The sequence below is a fragment of the Rhea americana genome, unplaced genomic scaffold (assembly GCF_003343005.1).
Source record: "Rhea americana isolate MKP2758 unplaced genomic scaffold, rheAme1 scaffold_111, whole genome shotgun sequence".
Classification (NCBI taxonomy): domain Eukaryota; kingdom Metazoa; phylum Chordata; class Aves; order Rheiformes; family Rheidae; genus Rhea; species Rhea americana.
The window spans coordinates 2,395,864-2,416,987 of NW_028185162.1; the positions used below are offsets into that span (position 1 = coordinate 2,395,864).

General features: G+C 47.8%; 1 protein-coding gene across 5 annotated transcripts in view; it reads right to left on the minus strand.

Annotated features, from left to right (window-relative positions):
- POR (cytochrome p450 oxidoreductase) overlaps positions 1 to 20,780 on the minus strand; it is a 32,130-nt gene extending 11,350 nt beyond the window's left edge. Inside the window, exons 1-3 of one of the 5 annotated variants that reach the window (XM_085315468.1) lie at positions 20,694 to 20,780; positions 8,573 to 8,765; positions 213 to 261 (exon numbers count right to left, since the gene is read on the minus strand). In XM_085315468.1, the coding sequence (XP_085171594.1) occupies positions 213 to 261; positions 8,573 to 8,751 (228 nt within the window). In that variant the 5' untranslated portion in view covers positions 8,752 to 8,765; positions 20,694 to 20,780. Of the gene's footprint in view, positions 1 to 212; positions 262 to 3,242; positions 3,764 to 8,572; positions 8,766 to 15,294; positions 15,412 to 15,591; positions 15,609 to 18,388; positions 18,495 to 20,693 lie in introns of those variants that run through there. The other 4 variants (XM_085315460.1, XM_085315477.1, XM_085315449.1 and 1 more) reach the window with 4 other exon arrangements.
- Between the last annotated feature and the right edge of the window lie 344 nt (positions 20,781 to 21,124).

Genomic DNA, 21,124 nt, shown 5'->3' on the forward strand with positions numbered 1-21,124 from the left:
TTTCGCTAAGAACAACTCCCAGGCATAGACTGACGAGAGCCGCCCCTACGCTCCCCATGCAGCCTTCCTTCACATGCTCTTTGCAGCAGGCTGACCTCTATCTCCACGCAGTTTCCTCCTGCTAACAACTATATGGTCACCAGAGGAAACAAGGAAGGACAAGAGATCCATCACCTTCCCACTCACCCCACATTTCAGAGTGAGAAGCTTACCGTCTTCTTCATCTTCTCAATGAAGCTGCTGTCTCTCACTGAAGATGTTCTGAAAGACAGAAGGAATCTCCTTTTAGATGACTATGTTCATTCTTAGAGGTCAGGAATATGCAAGTGGGRATAAAAAGTGGCTCCCCAAAAACATATCGTATCTCAGGAAAGCTACCCAAAGTGGTGAGAAACCCCATCAAAGGCTCTTATTTACTCTGTTCTAACAGGCTCTCAGAGGCCTAGAAAACAAAGCCACCCTGCAATAGTAAACCTCTGCTCTTGACAAGGAAGAGTTTGAAGATATAGTCSTACCAACAGACCTCACCACCATTAGCCTCTCAGCAAGAGGTCGCAGTGCACCTTCCCACTGTAATTCTGAAATAACCAGCTTGCTGAGGGCTGCAGGGAGGAGCTGAGCCCCCAGGACAGGCATGTTGCTGCAACAGTACGCTCTTCAGTGGCACGGGAGACCCCAGGGATGTCCACCACTCAGCTGCAGGGCTTCTTCTGAACACAGCTGTCATGTAGCAGGGCCTTTCGGAGTAGAAAGGAGAAAAGAGAAGCCTACTCCCAGTCTTACCTCCTTCAGTAAATCTTCCTGTAGGCAAAGCCCTGAAACTCAGCCCTAAACATCAGCTGCTCCAAGAGATTACACAGTTGTGCAGGTTATGAGACTCTCAGAGCTACAACACAAGACTTGATTTCCAGATAAACCTCAGTGGCCAAGGCATGGTGTGAGAGATGGGAACAGAGAACTCCCTGCTTTCCCTCTGCATGGTAACTTAAATCCTGCTGCAGGAGAAAGGCAGGACATCAGTCTTGAGCTCCTGAGACAAGCTATGCCTCCCTCGGGCTGCTCTTCCAAGCTTGAAGGAAGACAGGGCTTAATAAAAAAATAAAAATAATAATAATAATAAAAAAAAAAATCAGCTGCTCTGACCTCAAAACTGACCATCCCAGATTTTGCCAGACAAAAGTCCCAGACCAGAGCACACCACAGAACAAACACATGGAGACTCTGTGGTAGATCAGAGCTGCAGAGTCTCTGGCAGGAATACTGCTGCCCTCTGAGGTCTTGTAGGCCTTGTTCCCACACTGGGATTTCTGTCTCCAGTGTGCTTCTCTGGCACAAAGTGCATTTGCATTATGGTGTGGAGGTGGCTTTCTCTAGTTTAAAAGAGGGATAAACCACATCAGTGTCAAAACCATCTAGGCAGAGATTCACACTATTTCAGCTACTCCATTAGGCAGGAAGCCAATAGTATTAAGACATTAATTACCCTAACCACACTCATGGGTTTTTAGCATCATGCCACAAAAGTAATCTAGCCCTGGCAGTGACCAGGGACAGCACAGGACCCTCAACAAGCCCCACAGGCAGAGATGGCTCTAGCTACAGCCAGATTAGATGCTGAGGTCTTTTCAAGGCAGGGGGACGAGTGCCAGGAGCTCACTCGCTCTCTTCCCCACTGGAGCTTCAGTAGCAGAGAGGAGAGGAACATGGGACCCATTCCCATTTCTCTTTCACAGTGGAAGAATGCAAAGCTGGGTCTCCTGTGGGAAGAGAGAAGCCTCCAGGCAAAAAACAAATAGTTTTGGCTCTGGCCCATGCAAGAATGTGCAGAGATCGCTAACAGTTTCCTAAACCCTGCAGCCCCGAGGGAGGGATCTCTGAGGATGTGCCGAGATACTTGCAGAGCCCACAAACATAGAGTAGGAGGGCAAGAGGCAGTCAATAAAGCATCCCTTCAAGCACCCCTTTCAACCCAGACATAACAAGGAGCTCCATAACGAGGCCCAGCAGCTCTGAGCACACATCTAGGATCCTCAGAGCACACATGAAAGAGCTACCAAAAAAGGCTACCCAAGGAGGCTGTGCTCTCGGGAAAGAGCTACGTCGTGCCCCTCTTTGCCCTCATAAGCAGTTAGCAGCCTCCCTGTGCTGTGAACTACCCCATATCAGGAACATCATGAGCAGCTTTTAGGGAACAGCCCTAAAATGGGCCCCTGTCCATTCTACCACCAGGACATGGGCCCTGGAGCACCAACCCCCAGTGTGCACCACAGCTGGCCCACAAGACCAAGCTCTCACTTTTGGCTCCCTGGTGAACCTGTTTGACTGCCCTCCGCAAATTAAATCTAATTAAAATAGCTGTTGGGTCAATTGCTGAAAACAATTATTTAAACGGAGGGAAAAAAATCAGTTTGTTGGATACTTTCAACAAGCTCCTTTTAAAARGGGAAATCATGTACATGGAGTTACTCTACATTTCCAAAGGAAGGAACTTAGCATTAAAATGTTGTGGTAAAGAACAGTCTACGGCTCACATAGAAAAAATAATGAGCATGACTTTTGGAAAAGAAAAAAAGAAAAAAAAAAAGACTACACAACTCCCTGAAACTACTTCATCAGGATGGCTTCTTGCAAGTTTAAGCAGTAAGTACAGAGATGCTGAAGGCAGGAATGACACTTGGTTCACTGCTCAACTAGGAAAATTTGGAACAGTAAGCACGCTTTCAACAAAGACAGCTCTCACAGCTTAGGTAGCTCAGGGTAACATTTGTAATAGAGAACGCAATGACGGAGCGAAGGGGATTAATGCCACTGCTGAACTTAGCCTTTAGCTTGCACAGACTGCCCACCCTTGGTGAGAGCCCACAGCGCAAAGGACTCCCAGGGCTCTCTTTTACTTTGATTTCAGGAGAAGGAATACTGGCAGCCCAGCAAAGGTATCAAAGTCTCCAGCTCAGTGAGCACCTTCCCTTCAGAAACGCTCCCCAGCCTACGGCTTTCCTCCCAAAAGCACATGTATATCCAGAAGAACGAACACAGTCTGGATGTTGCACAAAAGCTGCTCTGGCCCGAGCACCAGCACCAAGATCCCTTTCGGRGCGGCCTGCCTCAAGCAGAGCCTCTCSCCCTTCCTTCTGCTCCTGCCCCGCRGGGAGCCGYGCACCCCGCTCCGCAGAGCTCGGGCCGGTGGGAACAGCCCTCTGAGCGAGTGCGATACCGTTTGCCACTCAGGCAGATTAACTTACCTCGCCACGGCCGCCTCTTCTCGTGGCGCCGAGTACGCACACCCCATGGCCGAGGTAGGGGAGCACAAACAAAGAGTCCCGGGGCAGCCGTGCCCGTCTGCAAGGGGAGGTGTGCGCCGGGGGGAAGGATCTAACTTAGCTCTGGAGAAACACGCACACAGGCCTTTCCATTCGGCTCCTCTTGGGCATCAAAGCCAAACGTCAGCCCTTTGTTAAGGAGAAGGGAGCCTGCACAAAGGTCCTGGCACAGGTCATAGCAGGAGCGGTCCAGTCTGCTYGGATCCTCGTCGCAAGGCTTTGGAAGTTACTGAGCGGATCCGCGCAGTCCTGAGAAACTGCAACATCTGGCAGCAGTGGCAGAAAGGAACTGGGAGTCAAGAACGAAACCTCCCAGGATTCCCCGCAGCACGCTTCCCTCTCCCATCCGCGTGGAAAAGGGGAGACGGGACACAAAACCCTCCTCCAGCCTTGTTACCTTGGAAACTGTTTATATCACAGCTGCTTTTATATATATTCTTCTTTTTTTCTCTCTCTAATAAAGAAAGTCAATCCTGTAGCTGAATGAAATGATTCCAGACACTGYGTGAGCAACATTGTGGGTAACTATGGCAGTGCCATTACAGAGGCAGCTTAAAGGAGTTTGTTCTCTTCAGGATTCTATTAAATTAAATTAGAGATGGTCTCGCTCTCTCTAGCACACACGCAAGCAGCAAAGAGAGCTAATCAGGCTAAGAAGTTGGAGCGATTCCTGCGACAGGAAGCCCTATATGCACCAGGGAATGAATTTCTCTATAGCTGCAGAATAGAGATAAGCCAATTTCTGCCCCAAACAATGCTAAAAACAGAGGCAGGCTGGGGGGAGAAGGGAGGGGTTGACACCAAATGTACCAATCAGTGTCTCACCCGGGTCTCCCGAGAGGAGCAGTCTGTGCAACTCCAGAGCGGGGGACACGAGAAGAGAAAGAAATCTGTGATTGAGAAACACACAGAGGAGGCACAGTTGAAGAATAAAAATAATTAGTGCATTCCCCAGTAATGTCACCAAGAAAAAAGCACAATCGTCCCAGCCACRGCTGCGTGGAGATCAAGAGCCATTCTCTCTAATGACATCTGCAGAGCAGGCCGCCGGAGAATGCTCTGGTGGTTTCAATTAAGTCTGAAAATGGTCAAAACGCAAGTGATCTTCAGAGAGCAGTATTCCGGCTGGTCCCACATATAGATATATTATGCTGACAAAGGTACACGACACCTGGAACGCATGAGGCCTTTATATATGCTGAATTCTGCTCCCACTCTCAAGGCTTCAGGCAGGAAAACAGCTCCATTTCACCGCAAGGGCAAGTGATCACCAAGTGTCTGAGCTGTAGCTAAACCAACAAACACATCACTGGGGTAAAACATGACTGTTCCTATGGGAGCCATGCAGAATGAATCCAACCCAGATGCCATCCAGAATACGGTCTTCAACTGTGCATCATCATCTGTAATCAAYAGCAGCTGCAGCAGCAGCATTTTCTTTGGAGACACTGCTGAGCTGACTTAGCTGACTTGGCTGCCTGGCTACTCGAGGTACTGCTCAGCAGCAGCTCCCAGTGACTCCCAGTGCAGCACGGAGGTACTGATACTCGGTCTCRGTGTTCGGTTCAGAGACCTTGTTTGCATTCCTCCACTCGTAAGCAAACCCATTAAAGGAAGCAACCACCATAACGCATCCAAATTGTTTTTTCATAACTTTTATCCCCTGATCTTTCAAGGTTGAAGTCGAAATTCAGGGCTCAAGTGAAATAACAGAAGCCATCACCCAGAAGCCATCAAAGTAGTTCAGGACAGCTTGGTGAGTAAAGGCAGAGCTGCAGAGAAAAGTGACATCTCTTAAGATCAAGGCTCTCTACTTCAGCCAGAGACAATCCCTGCAGAAGGCTCTCTGCCTGCACAGGTCTGGAGTCCTACATTTTCTAAGCCAGCTTCCTTGCCCTGCAGACAGGCCTACCCCCCGTCTCTCCAGGAAATGTCTGGCTCTCAAGCCATCCAAGGGCAGTTGCTGATAGTGTGATCCTGCATCTTGCTCATTCACAGCACCTTCTTGTTTACCAGCAAGGAAACTCCACCCTAGACTCAAAAAGGGAAGAAAATCCAGATGCTGAACCGCCTTATTTTCCCCCCTTATTTCCCACCTAGTTCCAAGGTCTCAAAAAACAACACTGCAAAAGCAACAGGAGCTTGCTGTCTCCATCCTTGATGGCAAATATGCTGTCAACCACAGCCGTGGCTTACAGGTTCACACTGCCCTCACACAAGCTTACWATGACGACCTCAGCAGTGCTGCAGCAGGCAATGGAAGGGTCGGGTTTACTGCATGGGAAAAACACCCATCAAGGCCTCTTTTCCCTCTTCACTTGTAGTGCACAAAGAACAGCTGTCATGTCTTCAAAACACGGTATGTCACACAGAACCTGGAGCAACCTTGATTTTCCCACCCRGTTATCAGCGTCGCAAGGTGCTGTCCTTCCACAGCAGTTTGAAAGCAGCAGTTTGGCGGCAGTCAGCACTCCCTGACATCCATCTCCGATGTAGATGGAGGACATGTGGACCCCACACGGGGYAACCAGGGCTCCCAAAGTCCACAAGATAACTCAAAATCAAAARCATCAGCTGCATTCTTAGGTAGAAGCCCACATGCTGAGATCCTGCAGCAAGACAAGGCAGTAACGAGCACCTGGGATGGTTAGCAAAGCTCCTCTGCAGCATGACTTCTCTGTAAGGTCACAACAGTCTCCRGAAGAGCTGTATGTGATGGGTGAAGGCAGTCACAAGAACTGTGAGCATGGGAGCTCTCTGAGACGACCTGCTCCGGGTTGGCATCTAACTTAAGATTGACAGTCCTATTTTTCTAGCCAACTCCACCCCTCCTCACAGTACAGAATGAGAGGCAGGTATAAGATGGAGAGTATTTGATTGATTCAACAACTCAAATTCCCAAGATAAAGCAGAGAAGAATAGATAGACAGGCTACTCTCAGCTTCACACGAACCTGTCTGCACAAAGGAATTCTGCCACAGGATACCACAGTCAGACATTTCTTCCTTTTAAACAGCTCCCAGCCAGAAAATGTACTTTCTGTCCTCCTGTGATATCAGTGCACACAGCCTGCTTCATGACAGGCTGTTTGCACTGAGCTGTGTGCTACTCTTCCCTTTATCCAGGAATTTCACAACAGATCTGGAGTCTCAGTCTTGCCTTTGAGCAGAGGGCTCTGCCCAGTTGTCAGAGACACTTACGATCTGACCAACACGGAAAAGATGAGACCAGACCTGGTCCTTCTCAAATACGACCTAAACGACACTATACTAGAGGATGAGCCCTGATAATGGAAAGCAGTCTAACCCACTAAGGTAGATAAGGAAGTCTGAGAAGAGATAATAGACCCACAACCACTTGCTGTGTTTGATTTAATTTGCTTTTACACACAGGGTAACAGCAGCATTGATCCCATGCTGAAATTACCTGGCACGCGACCAGGTATCCTCATCTGACCGGTCTACGAACATTTCCTGCCACAGTTGCTTTCCACACCGGGCTGTAACCCTTGCACTCTTGAGTAAGCACTTTGAAGTGAAGGGCTGAGCAGAAGTACTTCTTGGCAGAGCAGTATCCACTAAGAAATGCCACCTGGAGAAAGCCACTTCATGCAGGATGCCTTGCAGGTGCAACAGTATGTAAAATCTTGAACACACTGTGAGGATCCAGCCATCATTTCTCCCATTTCACCTCTACATTGCAGAGCCAAATAACCAATCCCCTCAGGACAGCGGGGACCTCAAGTGAATTTGCACTCTGTGTTACAAATATAAAATATTCACCTTAGATGCAGTTACCTACTGTAAAGGCCTAATACTGCAAGCACAAACAGCTGGGTTAATTCTGAAGTACTTGTAGGTCAGGCATCACGTTGGTCCTCTATCTGATGGAAGTTTCATCTGCACAGAGAACAGATCCTAGCATAATGGCAGGAGAGACTGTGTGCAAAATCACCTCCTAAGGTCTCTGCTTAAAGGGGTTTCAAACCTTAGATTACTGCTCTTATCAATGCAAGGCATATTGCTAGAGGAGGAAACACAAGGAATGCTCCTGAAAAGCACAGCAGAAAACTGATGTGAAATTTGGTACATGACTGAGATAAGGAACTGAGCATACCTAAATCTCTGCCAGCACTGCTCATTCCTGGCCCTAATCGCTTTGCAGAAGACAGTGGAAACAAGGACCTCTCCTATCACCAAATCCAACCTCCTGCTGCTACAGAGACTCAGCATTAAAGTCAAGCACATTTCACAAGAGTTGCTAAGCAGTCTATGCTGAAGAACTGCCTTTCAGCTCCTATTTCTCCTCTTATAGCTAAGTGTAGATAAGATTTCCTAGATGGGAAATCTGCCTAAGAGCAAATCTACCTTCCTCTAGGTTTATTAAATATGACTTTTATTAGCAAATGTAGACAACAGCCAAAGCTGTCCCTAAGCATTTTGAAGTACAGCTAGGGGCTTTTAGAGACTCTTCTTGCCTTGTTTGGAGAAGGTAAATTAATAATTTGGGCCAAGGTGTGGGGTAAGGTAGAACTGCAGCCCAGCTCTTCTGCAGGCATTTCTGCATTGCAAAGTAAAAAAGCAGTTCAAAAGAAATATGAAGGGAGAGAAGTGCACTTTGGGACCAATTCCCTTCACCCACTAAGCAAGCATAGCACTAGTACCACCGAACTCCGTGGTATCAAGGCTCGATGGCACTAGAAGAGTCACGTCACAGGATGCAGTCATCTAACTATGGCTGTTAATGATTACCCTCGATTATCCTGCCACAAGACCCCACACAGTGAACCTCCTTGACACCTGGAACACTATCCAGCAAAGCCACATCCCAGGACTTGCACAGTTCCTTCCTGCGTGCCTGAGTACTTTCCTGGAGCCTCCAAGGACCTACCAGCAGTGAAGAGTCCTCAGAAAGGAGGAGATCTTCAAATCCACAACAGTATCTGCAAAAGTCATCCATCTCTTGTGAGGGATAAAAGTAATTTCTTGGATGGTAAGGCAAGAGAACTAGTAACAAGAGGCAAGTGCACAGACCCAGAGTGAAAGGTCAGTGCTAGAAGTACCACCTAAATACTTAGACATGGAAACCATCTCTCCTCCTCCTAGAAGCCTGTTATCCCAGCCCCAGGGAGGACCAAGCTGGTACAAGTGTTCTGGGAAGCCTGAATGGGACAGGGAGAGCAAGAGCAACTTTGTGCTCAGATAAGACTGAAAGTCACCCTTACTCTACATTGCTTCAGAGCTGCTACTTACACTGGTTGGATTTTGGGGAGATCAGGGACTTCTTCCTTTTTCTTGCGGAAGAAGAACCAGTAAGTAAAAAGCCCAGTGATGAGTGAGATGAGAAACATGTCAGTCATGCTGAAGAAAGAGTCTTGCTGGGCAACGCTCTCTGGAGTAGAAACAGTTGACTGCATRTCAGCATCACCCATGACGATCAGAGAACCTGGAAAAAAAGAAAAGTAAGTGAACACGAGCTGTCATAAAAAGTCACAGAATGAGAAAAAAGCACTAAGAGCCCTTCAGATCATCCTTCTACACTCTAAGTTTAGTCCTAGGAACACAAGTGAGCCCAACAGCTCCCAGCATTTTCAAGGAGGACTTTCCAACACATACTGGGAAATCCTTCCATGCCCCTGTTGTCCCAAAACCATCGCTCCAACACCCCGAGGCATCGTGCTGTCCCACCAAGCTTCTTTCTTCCCACTGTATCCATGCCAATCCATCAGAAGTGATTTCTGCTCTGCCTAGCTCACGCCATCTGAACAGCCCCACCTTCCAACCATGGAGCTCAGACTAGCTCCTACCCATGCCTCCAACAAAACTCAGTTGGACCCACGGGGAGCCTTAGGTCTCAACACATCATGAAGCCCTCAGGGCATTGAAGAGGGAAGAGACCATTCTTCCACTGACTCCCTCACACAGATCAGTGGCTTTCCTTCTCCTGTCTACGAGGTGATACCATGCCCCAGACTTACCGCTGTGGTCATAAGCTGCAGAGCAGGACTGTGCACCCCCCACACTGTGGCATGGTACCTCTGTGAGTAGCCCCACATTAGGCTGTCACAACAACAAACTAAATATATCCGATTTACTATTGCCCCCTCCTGCCCCCTGCCCCACCCTTCCCTAGTTTAAGTTCCATCCTTTTGAATACCTCTTGCTGGCATATGCGCATCGTTAACTTTTACTAAAATTGGCCCACTATTGCTTCCCATTCTCCATTTCTTCCACATCATAAAAGACATTAAGATAAACTCCTGAAAAACAGACTTCAAAATGGCAACCATCACTTGGAAAGTGCTTCCAGGTTTTTTCTCATTTTTACTCGAGCACTCCAGCCTGGAAGGACTAAGCAGTCTCACAGCCAAACAAGTTCCCTGCACAGACCCACCCAGTGATGCTATTTGTTGCAGACATACCTTCACAGCAGACCCGCAAGGCAAGACAACATTCTAGCTGCAGTTCACCGGGGGAAACCAAGGTGGAGTTTAAATGATTTGCCCATGGCCATACTCATACTCAGTCTGTGGTAAAGCAAAGACTCATACCCAGCCCTCTAAGTCGTAGGGTAGCCCCATGACCCCTGCCCTTCCCCTTGGGAGCCACCCATTGCTCCCTCCCTCTCCATTTGCCAAAGCTCTGAACTCTTCTGACCACAGTGCAGATTGGAAGATTATCTTTGCGATGTGCAAGGACATGCTCTGCCCAAGCAAACAGATAATTAACTCAAAACTTGATTCATAAGGGCAAAGTGACTCTTCCGTTGTACTCTGGCATCCTGCCAACGCAGGAGACCATGGACATTTGAACTCATACACAGAAAAGTGACTCAGAGCTGCAGAAGTGCTATTCTAGCGAAAGGACRCATCATGTGGCAGAGCAGCAAGAGGAGAGTTAACCTGTTCAGCACAATGGTGCCTGCAACTAAAAGGCTTCTGGACAGCTTTCCAACAGGGGGCTCAAAGAAAAGCAGCAAGCTTTACGGTATGCCTGCGGTGAGGAAAAACTGCCTGAAGTTYATGTTAATGCATTCAGGAATTTGGAAGAAAAGGGAAGGTGATGCTTACGAAGCAGATGGGAACGCTAATGAGGGAGACTTGAGTGATAATGAGGGAAACTCAGGTAAGGTCTTCAGGCCCACATGGGCTGGAGAGGAAGAGTCAGCTCTCCGAAGGAGAGGGCAAACAGAGAGGAAAAACATCAGTAAAGTCCCTGCCTTTGAGCCTGTGATTTTAAGTATCCAGACAAGGCAGGAATGTTAATTCCTGCAGCTGCCCTCCAGAAGCATCTCTCCAACCTCCTTCTGGCTCCGGGTTCAGAGAGAGCCAAAGAACAGACTCTTCTTTACCCGGCACTGCTTGCGAGAGCGGAGCTCCCCGCTGCCAGGCAAGCAGCCGAATACTGACAAGCCGATCCCAGGCGGCCTGAGATACCAGACATGCCAAAGGACTCCTACCGTGCAACATCACAACCCAGGGCAGCAGTTGCCGTGGGGCATCTTGCCCAGGTGGCATCCAAGATCACGTAATATTCAATAGTTCCCAGCTCATGGCTGTCTGTGCAGCTTAAGTCTAAGTCTTCACTACAGCTCATCATTTTCTCCCAAAAGAATTAATGCAGCAGCTATGGTTTTATTCCTCTCTCACCCAGAGAGGAGTATCTCTCCTTACCTTTCCACTGTAGCTCCTACCAAGGAAAAGACCTACTCCTGAAAACATTAAGTACTGTACCACTGGGCCACAAACATCAGGTATAAGGTAGCCTTTCTGTCGAACACAGGGAGAAATCCAGAGCCACCTGCAAATGACTGCAGGTGGGCTCTTGAGTATTTCTGCAGTCCAGACAGATCTCAGCCCCACATAAAGTTACATTCAGCACAGAAGTTGGCAAGCAACTGTGCTACTCAAGGCACGACACCATCACCACAGAGCTCCTCGTTTGCCACTTCAGTTCCCAGAGATGATACTCAGCTGAGGTTCGGAATAACAGCATTACCGATGTGACTAAAGGCAAGGTGCCTTGCTTCTAGTGCCTTGCTGCTACCGAACAGCAAGATACCCATCTTCCCATACAACAGTCAGGTCACCCTGCTCTCCCTGGCAGACAGGCTTTCTGTTGTTGGATCTCAGAGCCAAGCAAGAGCTGGGTGTTACTGCAACACAACTGTAGACTAAACTTTTCRGTAAAGCCTCCACAATGCCAACAACGCACAGCCCGCAGCAGAGTCCTCCTCCACCTTCGGTCTCAGTAAATCACTGAGGAGTCGGTCAGCAACTAAATCAAGAAGACACTCTTCTCCCTTCTTGATGCCACTTCATCTCATCTGTAGGCAGATCTCAGCCAGAGACTACCAGACACCCCATCTTCTCGCACACAGTTTTGGTTCTGGCAGTCTTGCTCATCATTTGAGCTACACTCATGGTAATGAACCCCGAGTGCTGCTGACCAAAGCTTCCCCTGGGGAACCTCAGGTACCGCATAATACACAGTATAGCCCTGATTTTTTCCTGCAAGAGGAGGYGGAGAAAGCAGGGCCCAAAGAGAGGCAGCAGGTTGTCTAGACAAACATCTCCAACACTGTAAGGGGCATTTCTTCAATTCCAGCCCAAGCCGCCTCCTTTGCCCAAAATACACTAGGATACCAGTTTCACTCAAACTGAGCAATGACAAACACACCAGTAAGCTTTTCCTCAAGGCTAGGTTCAAGTAATAGAACCAGTCTTTTTTTAAAAAAATCAGCTCTCCCTGATGGTATCTTTTCTGTGCTCAGAAGAAGCCCTGAATGAATAAGGCTGATGGTAACCAGCCTGAGCTAGTTTTGGACAGAAACTGCACTTAATTCACCCCCCTTCCCACCACCAAATTTGACACTTGCAGCAGCTGGAGCCTAAAAAAGCTTCCTTGCACAAAGCACAACAGCACTTCCTCGCAACAAGCCACACTTGAAGGAGAGCTTCAAGCTGGACATATCTCCACAAGCGGCCGCCAGCCGTGAGATGGAACATGCAGGCTGCTCACGCCCGGCCCCGCAGCAACTCACCTCCCAGCTCCAGATAGCTCAGATATGGATATTAGCCAACTTCCCTTGCACAGGGCAGGAGAACAAGTTCATGGGCTAATCATCAAGGCCAGGACAACATTTCCAGCAGCAATTCACTACCATGCCCAAAGCAGCAGAGCTTCTGGCCTCCCACAGCAGAGGAGACAGACAGCAAGTGCGAGGGGTTTTGCTTTTTCAGACCTCCCAGAGGTGGTTTGCTCTCTGAAGCAGTTGAGGAWCAGAGCGGTACCTTGGCAGGCCACATCCTCGGGAGGCTGAGTTTCAGGAATGCAGTGTGGACAGACACGGGGGAGGAAGCTGCTCTATCTCCTAGCCTTCACCGCACTGCAACCCTCCAGTGCTTCAAAGGAGAACTCCACAGCTGGAGCAACAGCTGGACCACCTGCCTGCACACCCAGCCCAGAGGGAAGAGCACCATTTCTAGAGGCTTATGCGTCCAGCACTCAGACCAAAGAGCACTGCTTTGGCAGGAGAGATAAAAGTCACCACTCTTCATTCAAAAATCTGCACAGCATAAAGGTCACACACCACCCTCTAACCCTGGAAGGAGACAGAGTCATCCTACAGTGATAGGACCAAAGTCACAAAACTGCTTCATTTCGGATTGCCACCATCTGGTCCTGGACATTACAATTCAGTTATCAGAGTCCTATAATCTAGTTACAGGATTTTGTTTTTTCTCTCCCTTCACCTTGTCCCCCCTCTTAGAAAGGATTTGCTTAGATGTAGCAAAAGAAATGCCAAGGATGTGGAATTAGATTTCACAGTTCATTTTTAAAAGGTTGTTATAATTCTCTAACTCATTTCAGCTAGCATAGTAAGATTATTCCTCAGTTTATCTCGGCCTTTCCTAGCTGGCTGTAACAATTACTTTCCAGACATCCACAGAAACTCATTTTCAATTGCATGCCTTTTTCCTACTGCCAGAGAAGGGTAACCTGATTCTTATCCAGAACTTAGCTATGAAATCCTGCAGTCTCTGGAAAGACCCTTATAGTATCAGAATTTGTTTAAAAAAAAGGAAAAATGAAAATTTATGAGGCAAAAGTGGAAAATCCCTAACACAAATAGTTACTTTATCCCCAGTGTTTGTTGTACTTTCAATCAAGACAAGATAAGCATTGCATTTTCCTTTTTTTTTTTTAAGCATGGTTCCAGTTCCCAATCCTTGTTTACACACACACAGTATTTTCTGAAAATGTAGGCGGCCAGTCTCAGGTCAGATGTGAGGCACCTACGTCGCACAGAAAAGTCACACCACTATGAAGATTGCAATCAGGCAATGCTGTATTTTAGCATCACCTCTGAGCCTTTAAATGCAGCTTCTGAGGCTGGGACTTTACTTGATATACAATAGCTCACAATTATTCTAATCATCAGGGAAGCTCTCTGCACATCTTTATGCTGCGAGACAAATGTATTTCTTTTTTATATTAAAAAAAAAAAGTATTTTTAGCTCTAATGCACAGCTCTGAATCAAACAACTTCAATATTTGTCAGTGCCAGGCACCCTCAATCCCTCAAGATTTCCACATGGACTGAAGGCACTATCACACTATAGGGTTAATAAAGAATTAAAATATAAATAAAAATAATATTACAACAAAACAAGATTGAATGTGAGGTAGCCCGAAAACAAGTGGTCAGCAACCTAAAGAGGTCTGTTCCTCTCTCACACAGAGCTCACAGCGGCAATAGTAGATAATGCAGCAGAAGACCCAAAAAGCCYCTTCAGCTCCAACCAGCAGGCACAGCACCGAGTTCATAGCTTGTGGCCYGGAGGTCTCCCTTTCTGTCAGATTTAAGGATGTTTCTGTAAGTCACAGATGGTCTGCAGTATCTTCCAGTGGCCAAGAAAGCTGAGCTCTGAAGCTAGCTGTGTGATTTGTGCAGAAATTTGGCTCTTCATGAACTTAAAGCAGCCTTTTATGTATATAGTGCTTGAGACTTATTCCAAGCATCTCCAGACAATTTGGCTTCCCCGATTACACACCAGGACTGGAGCCTGTGACTCTTGCTCCAGAAGACAGCAACCAAGCTCTGGCCCGACTCTCCCCTGACCCGTCCCGTTATAARCACGCCGCAGCCCGCTGATGTGAGCCCTGCTCACGTGAGAGAGAAGAGAGAAGGAAGACCGCTGACCAAGCACAGCCTCGTGCTGCCATSCCGCCCTGCTAACCGTCTCCACGTATTTCAGAGACGGCCTGGCTCTCGGTTCCTGCCCGGGCACAGGGATCGGTCACACTGGCCAGCTGATCAGAGCACGTGCTGCCACGGAGCCCACACATTCAGCTCAGCGAGGCAGAGACAGCTCCTCCGAACCCCCGCACACCCCGGCAGCGACACGCGCGAGCCCTGCTGCGCCTCGGCCTTCCCCGCGCAGCCGAATCGCTGCGCTCCCGATGTGCTGGCCTCTCAGCTTTGATTTATGCAATCACCTGAACTACTTAGAGTTTTCAGAACTGGAACTGAGTGGCAGCAGTGCCCTTACGACACTCAGAGATTAAATAAACGCAGGAGCTGCAAGCAGAAGCTCTGTTTTGCAATATGTACACATTAAAATCTGTGACAACCTAGTCAAATGGGGAAGTGAGTTACACAAGCACACGCAACGACACCAGTCGCCATTCACCTAATGCTCACCGCAAGCACTCCCGGAGGCAAGTATCATTGAGACAGAGCGCAGCCCAGCCCAGCCAGCCAAGCCTTCCTTAGCCTGCAGCAAGGTCCAAACGGTCTCAGCTAACTGCTAGCGGGGACACCAGGTGGCTGGTTTAAAGCCAACCATGCCTCCAGGAATGAGCTTGCTGCGCGCATCTCTCAGCGGCGCGGTCACGCCGCCAGCACGAGTCCTGGAGCACCAGCGCCTTCCCTGCGAGTCAGCCCGCTCGCGTCCAGCGAGGACACTTACCGAATGACTGCTTTCTTGTAAATAGGAGCCCACGCAAGTCACCACAACATCTACAAGCAAAATACCCTCAGAAAGCTGCCAGCTCTTTCAGACTGGCTTTCTCCATGTCAGGCTTCCAGTAAAAGCCCTGTGCAGTCGTGCCAGAGAGGGGAGGGAAGGGAACAAACACTGCTGAGAGAGATGACTCGGCAGAACGCTGCTCATGCTCTCCGCAGCCACGTGACAGCCCTCGTGTCACTGACTCAGCACATATATCGCACCCCCAAAAAAAGCCAGAAACACAGCTGTCACGATTACCAGCCCTGGAAGCTCTGCAAGGGCCACTCTTCTGATTGAGAAGGACCAACACGAACTCCCTAGATGTATGTAGCCATGCGTCACCAGATACTCCTTCCCCATCACAGACGCCTGTCCTTCGCTGGGAAACACCTCCTCTCTCTTGTGCTGACCGAATGGTCTATGGGACCATAGAAGCTTGCTTGATCTGCCATGCTGAAGAAGCTTCCAGGGAAGGAAAAAAAAAAAAAGTTTCAAATCAGAGATCCATTCCTTGCACTGGTATCATTGCACAGCCACAAAAGACAGCTTCAGGACAGAGAGGAAGAYACTGCATGGAAAAAAGCAGCCAAAGCTAATGCAAATACAAGTTGAAACTCCTTCCATTTGTACCTTGCTGACCTTCACGCTGAGCTTGAGAAACAAGAGCAGAATGGTAAGGCTGTAAATAGAAGTCAACCTAAAAACAGTTAAAACTCTTTGGAGGAAGAAAAATAACAGCAAGCATCAGCCACCGTCTTGCAAGAGATCCATATTCCCACGATAWCTGCAAATCTTTCACGGAAAAAGCTTTTCAAAAGCACATGGCAGCACTGAAAAGAAGTTGCAGAGGGTCCCTGCCACCCCGTATAGCAGCAAGAGCGGGAGAAACTTGCTTACAAACAGGAACACAATCTTGAGATACAGAAAGGGTTTCTTCTTTCGCCCACTGGAGTTATAAGATAGGGGAGTTTCTAAAGCACATCAGAAMGAGGAGCCCCCAGACATGAGCTAACCAAGAAGGAAAAGAGTCATCAGCAAAAGAAACAGAGCAGGCTTGTGATGGAGATGGTATTTGTGTTCAGACTGCTGTATCTTCCCTCGTCTCTTCTGAGCCCCTTTTCTCAGAGACTGGAGTGAAGATTTTTCTTCCTGCCAGCATGCAGTATTAGGCCAAGAGACCTTTAGGGGCAAGCTTTATCTTCTACCATACCTGTTCTGTGTGAATACAACCAATTAGAAAACAAAATTTCATTTACATCAGCCTGTACTAGTTACCGGCTCCAGTAAGTCTCAATGTGGTTCTTTTTTACCACTTTTTATTAAAAGGAGACCCAGCAAGAAAAGTGGTCCTCTCCAGAACAAAAGCAGATCACTAACGCTGCAGTTCAGATCCAGGTGATTCAACATCGCCCTTTGACAACCTTTGGATTAGCTATTTCTGTGTACCTCTGGTGTCCTGAGATYACATTTCCCCTCTGGGGACTTTGGTCAAACAAGCCACTCTGCTTGGGTTGGTCTACACAGGCACTCTGTGGCATTGGCTGCCCTACACTGTTTCAAGTGGGCTTATCTGTGGGCAAATCTCTCACCTTCGCCAGCTCCTGCACAGTGGTACTGAGGAGCAAAGGCACGGCAGGGTATCTTCCTCACCCTGTCAGCCTCAGTTTGAATACTTTAGTTGGTACTCACTGTGAAATGAGACTGCCATTCTACACTGCAGCCAAATGTCTGTTTTCATCATTGCAATGATGTAATTGGTGGTCCAGGCCCMACTTCCACCACTGCTTCAGACAACAGGGTTTGGTTTTCTCTATGCATGAAGGTTCACTGTTCCWAGCACTTCTGTACTGCTTTCTACTCAAGTATTTTAACAAGCCCAGCAAGTCTCACAATTTCCTATTAACCACTATCAGCCCAACAAAGAAGGGTGCCAAACAGCAAAGCCTCATTTTCTYACCCAACTGGGAAAGTGCTTCTCCTCCATGGGCCTCTTGGTATTTCCAGCAGCTCAGAAAMCCTAATCTAAACACAGGACTTGGCTGCAAGAACACCTTGAAAAGGGTTAAGAAACAGCCACACAACTCAAAGCTGTTTCTTTGATGAAACACAACAAATTACTCTCTCCATACAAGGTCTCTTATGATCAGGCCTTGACAAAACAAGCTCAGGCATCAGCGAAATTTCTATTTTAGGCACAAGAAAGAARTGGAACGTCCATCAGTCAGTCTAGCGCTAGGAACACTGCATATTTGAGCTTTCACTGTCACATTTGGATTTTTTTCTGGCCCACAGGCATCATTCAAGGACAGTAAAATGGTTATAAAAGCAAGGAAGGAACAAGAAGAATGGTTTTGTTGAGGCAGGAGGCAACTCTACTCTATGGTTGTGCCAAGGTAGGGCTATGCAGTGAGGTCATTACACTGAACAAAAGCATTTAAGACATTATCCAACACAAATTGATTCAAACTTGCCAAGCTGTCTTAAGAGAAAGCAAGCCAGAACTACTTAATTCCACAAGTGACCCTTCACCAGAAAAACGGCCCTTCTCTCAACCTCTAAACAAGGATATGAGGCAYCTCACCATCTTAAACACTTAAACACCTCCTCCGTGCAGATTAGTATGAGCTAGAACAGAAAAACAAGTGTTCAGGTTTACAGCATAAACAAACCCTGAAAACAGCAGGTAAATTGAACTCCTTTGCTAATTAATACTGTTCACCCACCTCCCTTCCCAGGGAGGGACAAATTCAAAGCGTCACGCTACAGGCACAGTTTGAAAGGGGAATGGGGACACAACACTGCTAACATTTTGAATTCCTGAAACCTTGACTTTGATTGCCCTTTTCCCAGCTACCACRGGCACTACTGAGTCGATCCAACTGCTTGGAGAGTTATGCCGCAAAATCTTTGCACCAGGCTACTCTATTAAAAGTATGCACAGTCACCCTATGAACACTCCCATCCGCAAAAAGCAAGGCAATCTGAACTTTATTTTACTTTTTCAAAAGCCTATGAAACAAGTCCAGCCCCCTCAATCACACACAAAACTACGYACCAAGCAGGCAGTACAGACGGAGCCTACAACATCAGCTCTGCACCTTGAAGCAGATGTCTCCATACTCGATGTAGGATACGAGGCCCCCACGACAACACACACAAGTTAGGTGGAGAACGAGCAGGGTCAGAGGCAAGTCCAGTGCTGTAGCTCCTGCAGCAGTGGAAGAGTCACCAGACAACCCCATGAAGGAGACAAAGCCACAGGGCAAGCAAGGAGGCAGCCTCAAACCACCCCCAGGGAAGTCTTCCCCAAATGGAAGGAATGATAACCCAAAGGGTGAAAGGGAAATCGTGAGGTGCAAAAACTGCAGTTCTCCAGCTCCACGTTCTCACTCTAATGTGGTCAACATAAGCAGAAGATACTTGACACCATTCTTCTTTCCCATTATAAGATTAAGTTGCTTCTCTTACCTCAAGTAGTCACACGTGTGCAGCTGTGTTGCACAACCAGGGCTTGCACAATCCTCACAGGCATTTTATCAGCCGGCTGCTCGGAGCAGGCTTGGAGTTAGCAGAACCAAGAGATGCTAGTAACAACCCGTGAAAGCAAGTCAATAGATGCATTTCACAAGCAACCACGCAGTAAGATCCAACGCGCTTGCCAATGTGGCAAAAACAGATCCACCAGTTCCCTAGGCTGGTTACTAAACCTTCACAGACGACTTGCACATGCACAGCCAGACCCAGATTCTCCAAGAAGAAAATTCACCCTACCTATAACTCCAAACCTCACAATCTTCCAGACCACAGAGCGAGAATGAAAAGGACAATTAGTCAATGATTCTACTTGATTTCACTGCAAGGGGCCACAGTTTTGAAAGACAACTGGAGGCACAAAAGTGGTTGAAAACTAATCAAGAAAACTAACCAAGAACATTACAATAATCTGCTACTAGAGTTCAAGTTCAGCTACCCTTTGGACTTGCAACCTTAGAGAAGCCGCCTGCATTATAAGCACTTTTCTTCTACTCATTGCAGATTCTGTGACTGATCAGCAGCACACGATTGACTGTAATGTTTACCTGGAGAGGAACAGCAGCAGATTATGAACAGCCTATAATTATTTTGCTCTGTTATATGAAATTTCAATCCCTATAACAACATTCTTCACAGAGGTGCACCTGTCATAGCAGGGCTCGTGACTCACTCTTCACAATAGCGTGTATAAAAGTAATCTTACTGCTCAGATCAAATGACCGCATTGTGAAAGCAACTTATGCAAGTTTTGTGAACTGTATTTTTAAATACAAGATACAAGAGAGCCTACACCAGGAAAGAGAACAAAGTTCAGCATCAGCAGAGGTAACTGTTGGATAGTTTTCTTTCATGAGAGAGGGGATGGAGAAAAAAATTGTAGGAGTGCAGACCTGAGCAGGGTGGCCTTTTGTCTAGCCCCTTCAAGACCGAGCAAACACATTATCTTTGCTGCCTCACAACAGCCGAAGGAGAGAGTAAGCATCAAATAGCTTTGAGTTGGGATGTGGTTCAACGTGTCGCTTTTGCTGCGGGGGGTCCCGAGTAAGGCAACTTGCACCGCCAGGGCCCATCAGCTCTTCCTGCCAGACACCACCCGCCCTCCTCAAACCTCACTGTGTGTTTAGAGGCTCCAAGAAACAGGCTGCCACRCACCAGCAGCTCCCGAAGCAAGCGTAGAAGGGCCACCAAACTCGAGTTGAAGGGTGGCAGGGAAAACCTCCTCCTTACTGGCTCCACCACCACCCAAAGGGCAGGTCAGGTTTTTGTCCTCACCCCTATCTGCACCTGAGGAAACGCACAACAGGAAGGGTCGCACAAGACCATAAACGGCATTTTGGTGTTACATCCCTGTGGAGTTCCTTCGTCTTTGAAGGGGAGGGGGGAAAAATACTTGCAGAAACCATGAAGTTGCTCAACCCTGTCTATCCAGAAGGCACCACCCCAGAGACTATTGATTGAATGGGAGGCACCTGAGAAGTGACAACAGAGCCATTTTGCTCTGTCACAAATAGAGCAGGACTAATTAACACAGGGTTAAGTCAGCAGTGTGACACTAGCTCTCTTTCCCGCCCACTCTTCAGCTCCAAAGCTTTTACAGTGAAAGCTTAAAAGAAAGTGCTCAGCTGTTTTGGGCTTTTTGATGTAGTACTGGGCTTCCTCCCAGTCTTTCCCCCTCATTATGGAAAAAGGGGGCTGCAAATACAATTCGCGTGTACYGTTCAGTTCACGTGCAACACACAAAGTTCTCCAAACAGCTTCAAATCTAGACGCTCTTTAYGGGCTGCACTGTTTTGTGTTAAGAGCAATCAATCCAGCAAACAACGCACCTGAAGCAAAATCAAGAGGCCTGTTTGGACAACATTAGGTTCTTCAGAAGCCCAGTAAAACAGTGTTTTCCTCATCCACAGCATGTTTGCCCAAGAGCCTGCTTTGTCTGTGGCACAAGAGCTCATCAGAATTTGTCAAAGAACAGCAGAAATAGCACAACAAAACCCGTTCCCCCCGTTCTGGCAGGAGGACCGCGTATGTTTGGGCCCATCACTGAACCCAGCTCTGCCGACTAACAAAAATCACGCTGCGCCAGGCAGTTCCGCACAAAGCCTAAAGCGCTGCGGGAGGAGAGGGGCCTGGTCAGCACACGCCTTGTTTCGATCCCAGTTTAGAAACAGGATGTTTCTTTGAGCTTCTCAACCAGGTATGTGTTTGCGGCGTTTTGTTTTAAACCACAAATACAACCCAGGTCCAGYGCGTCTCGTTC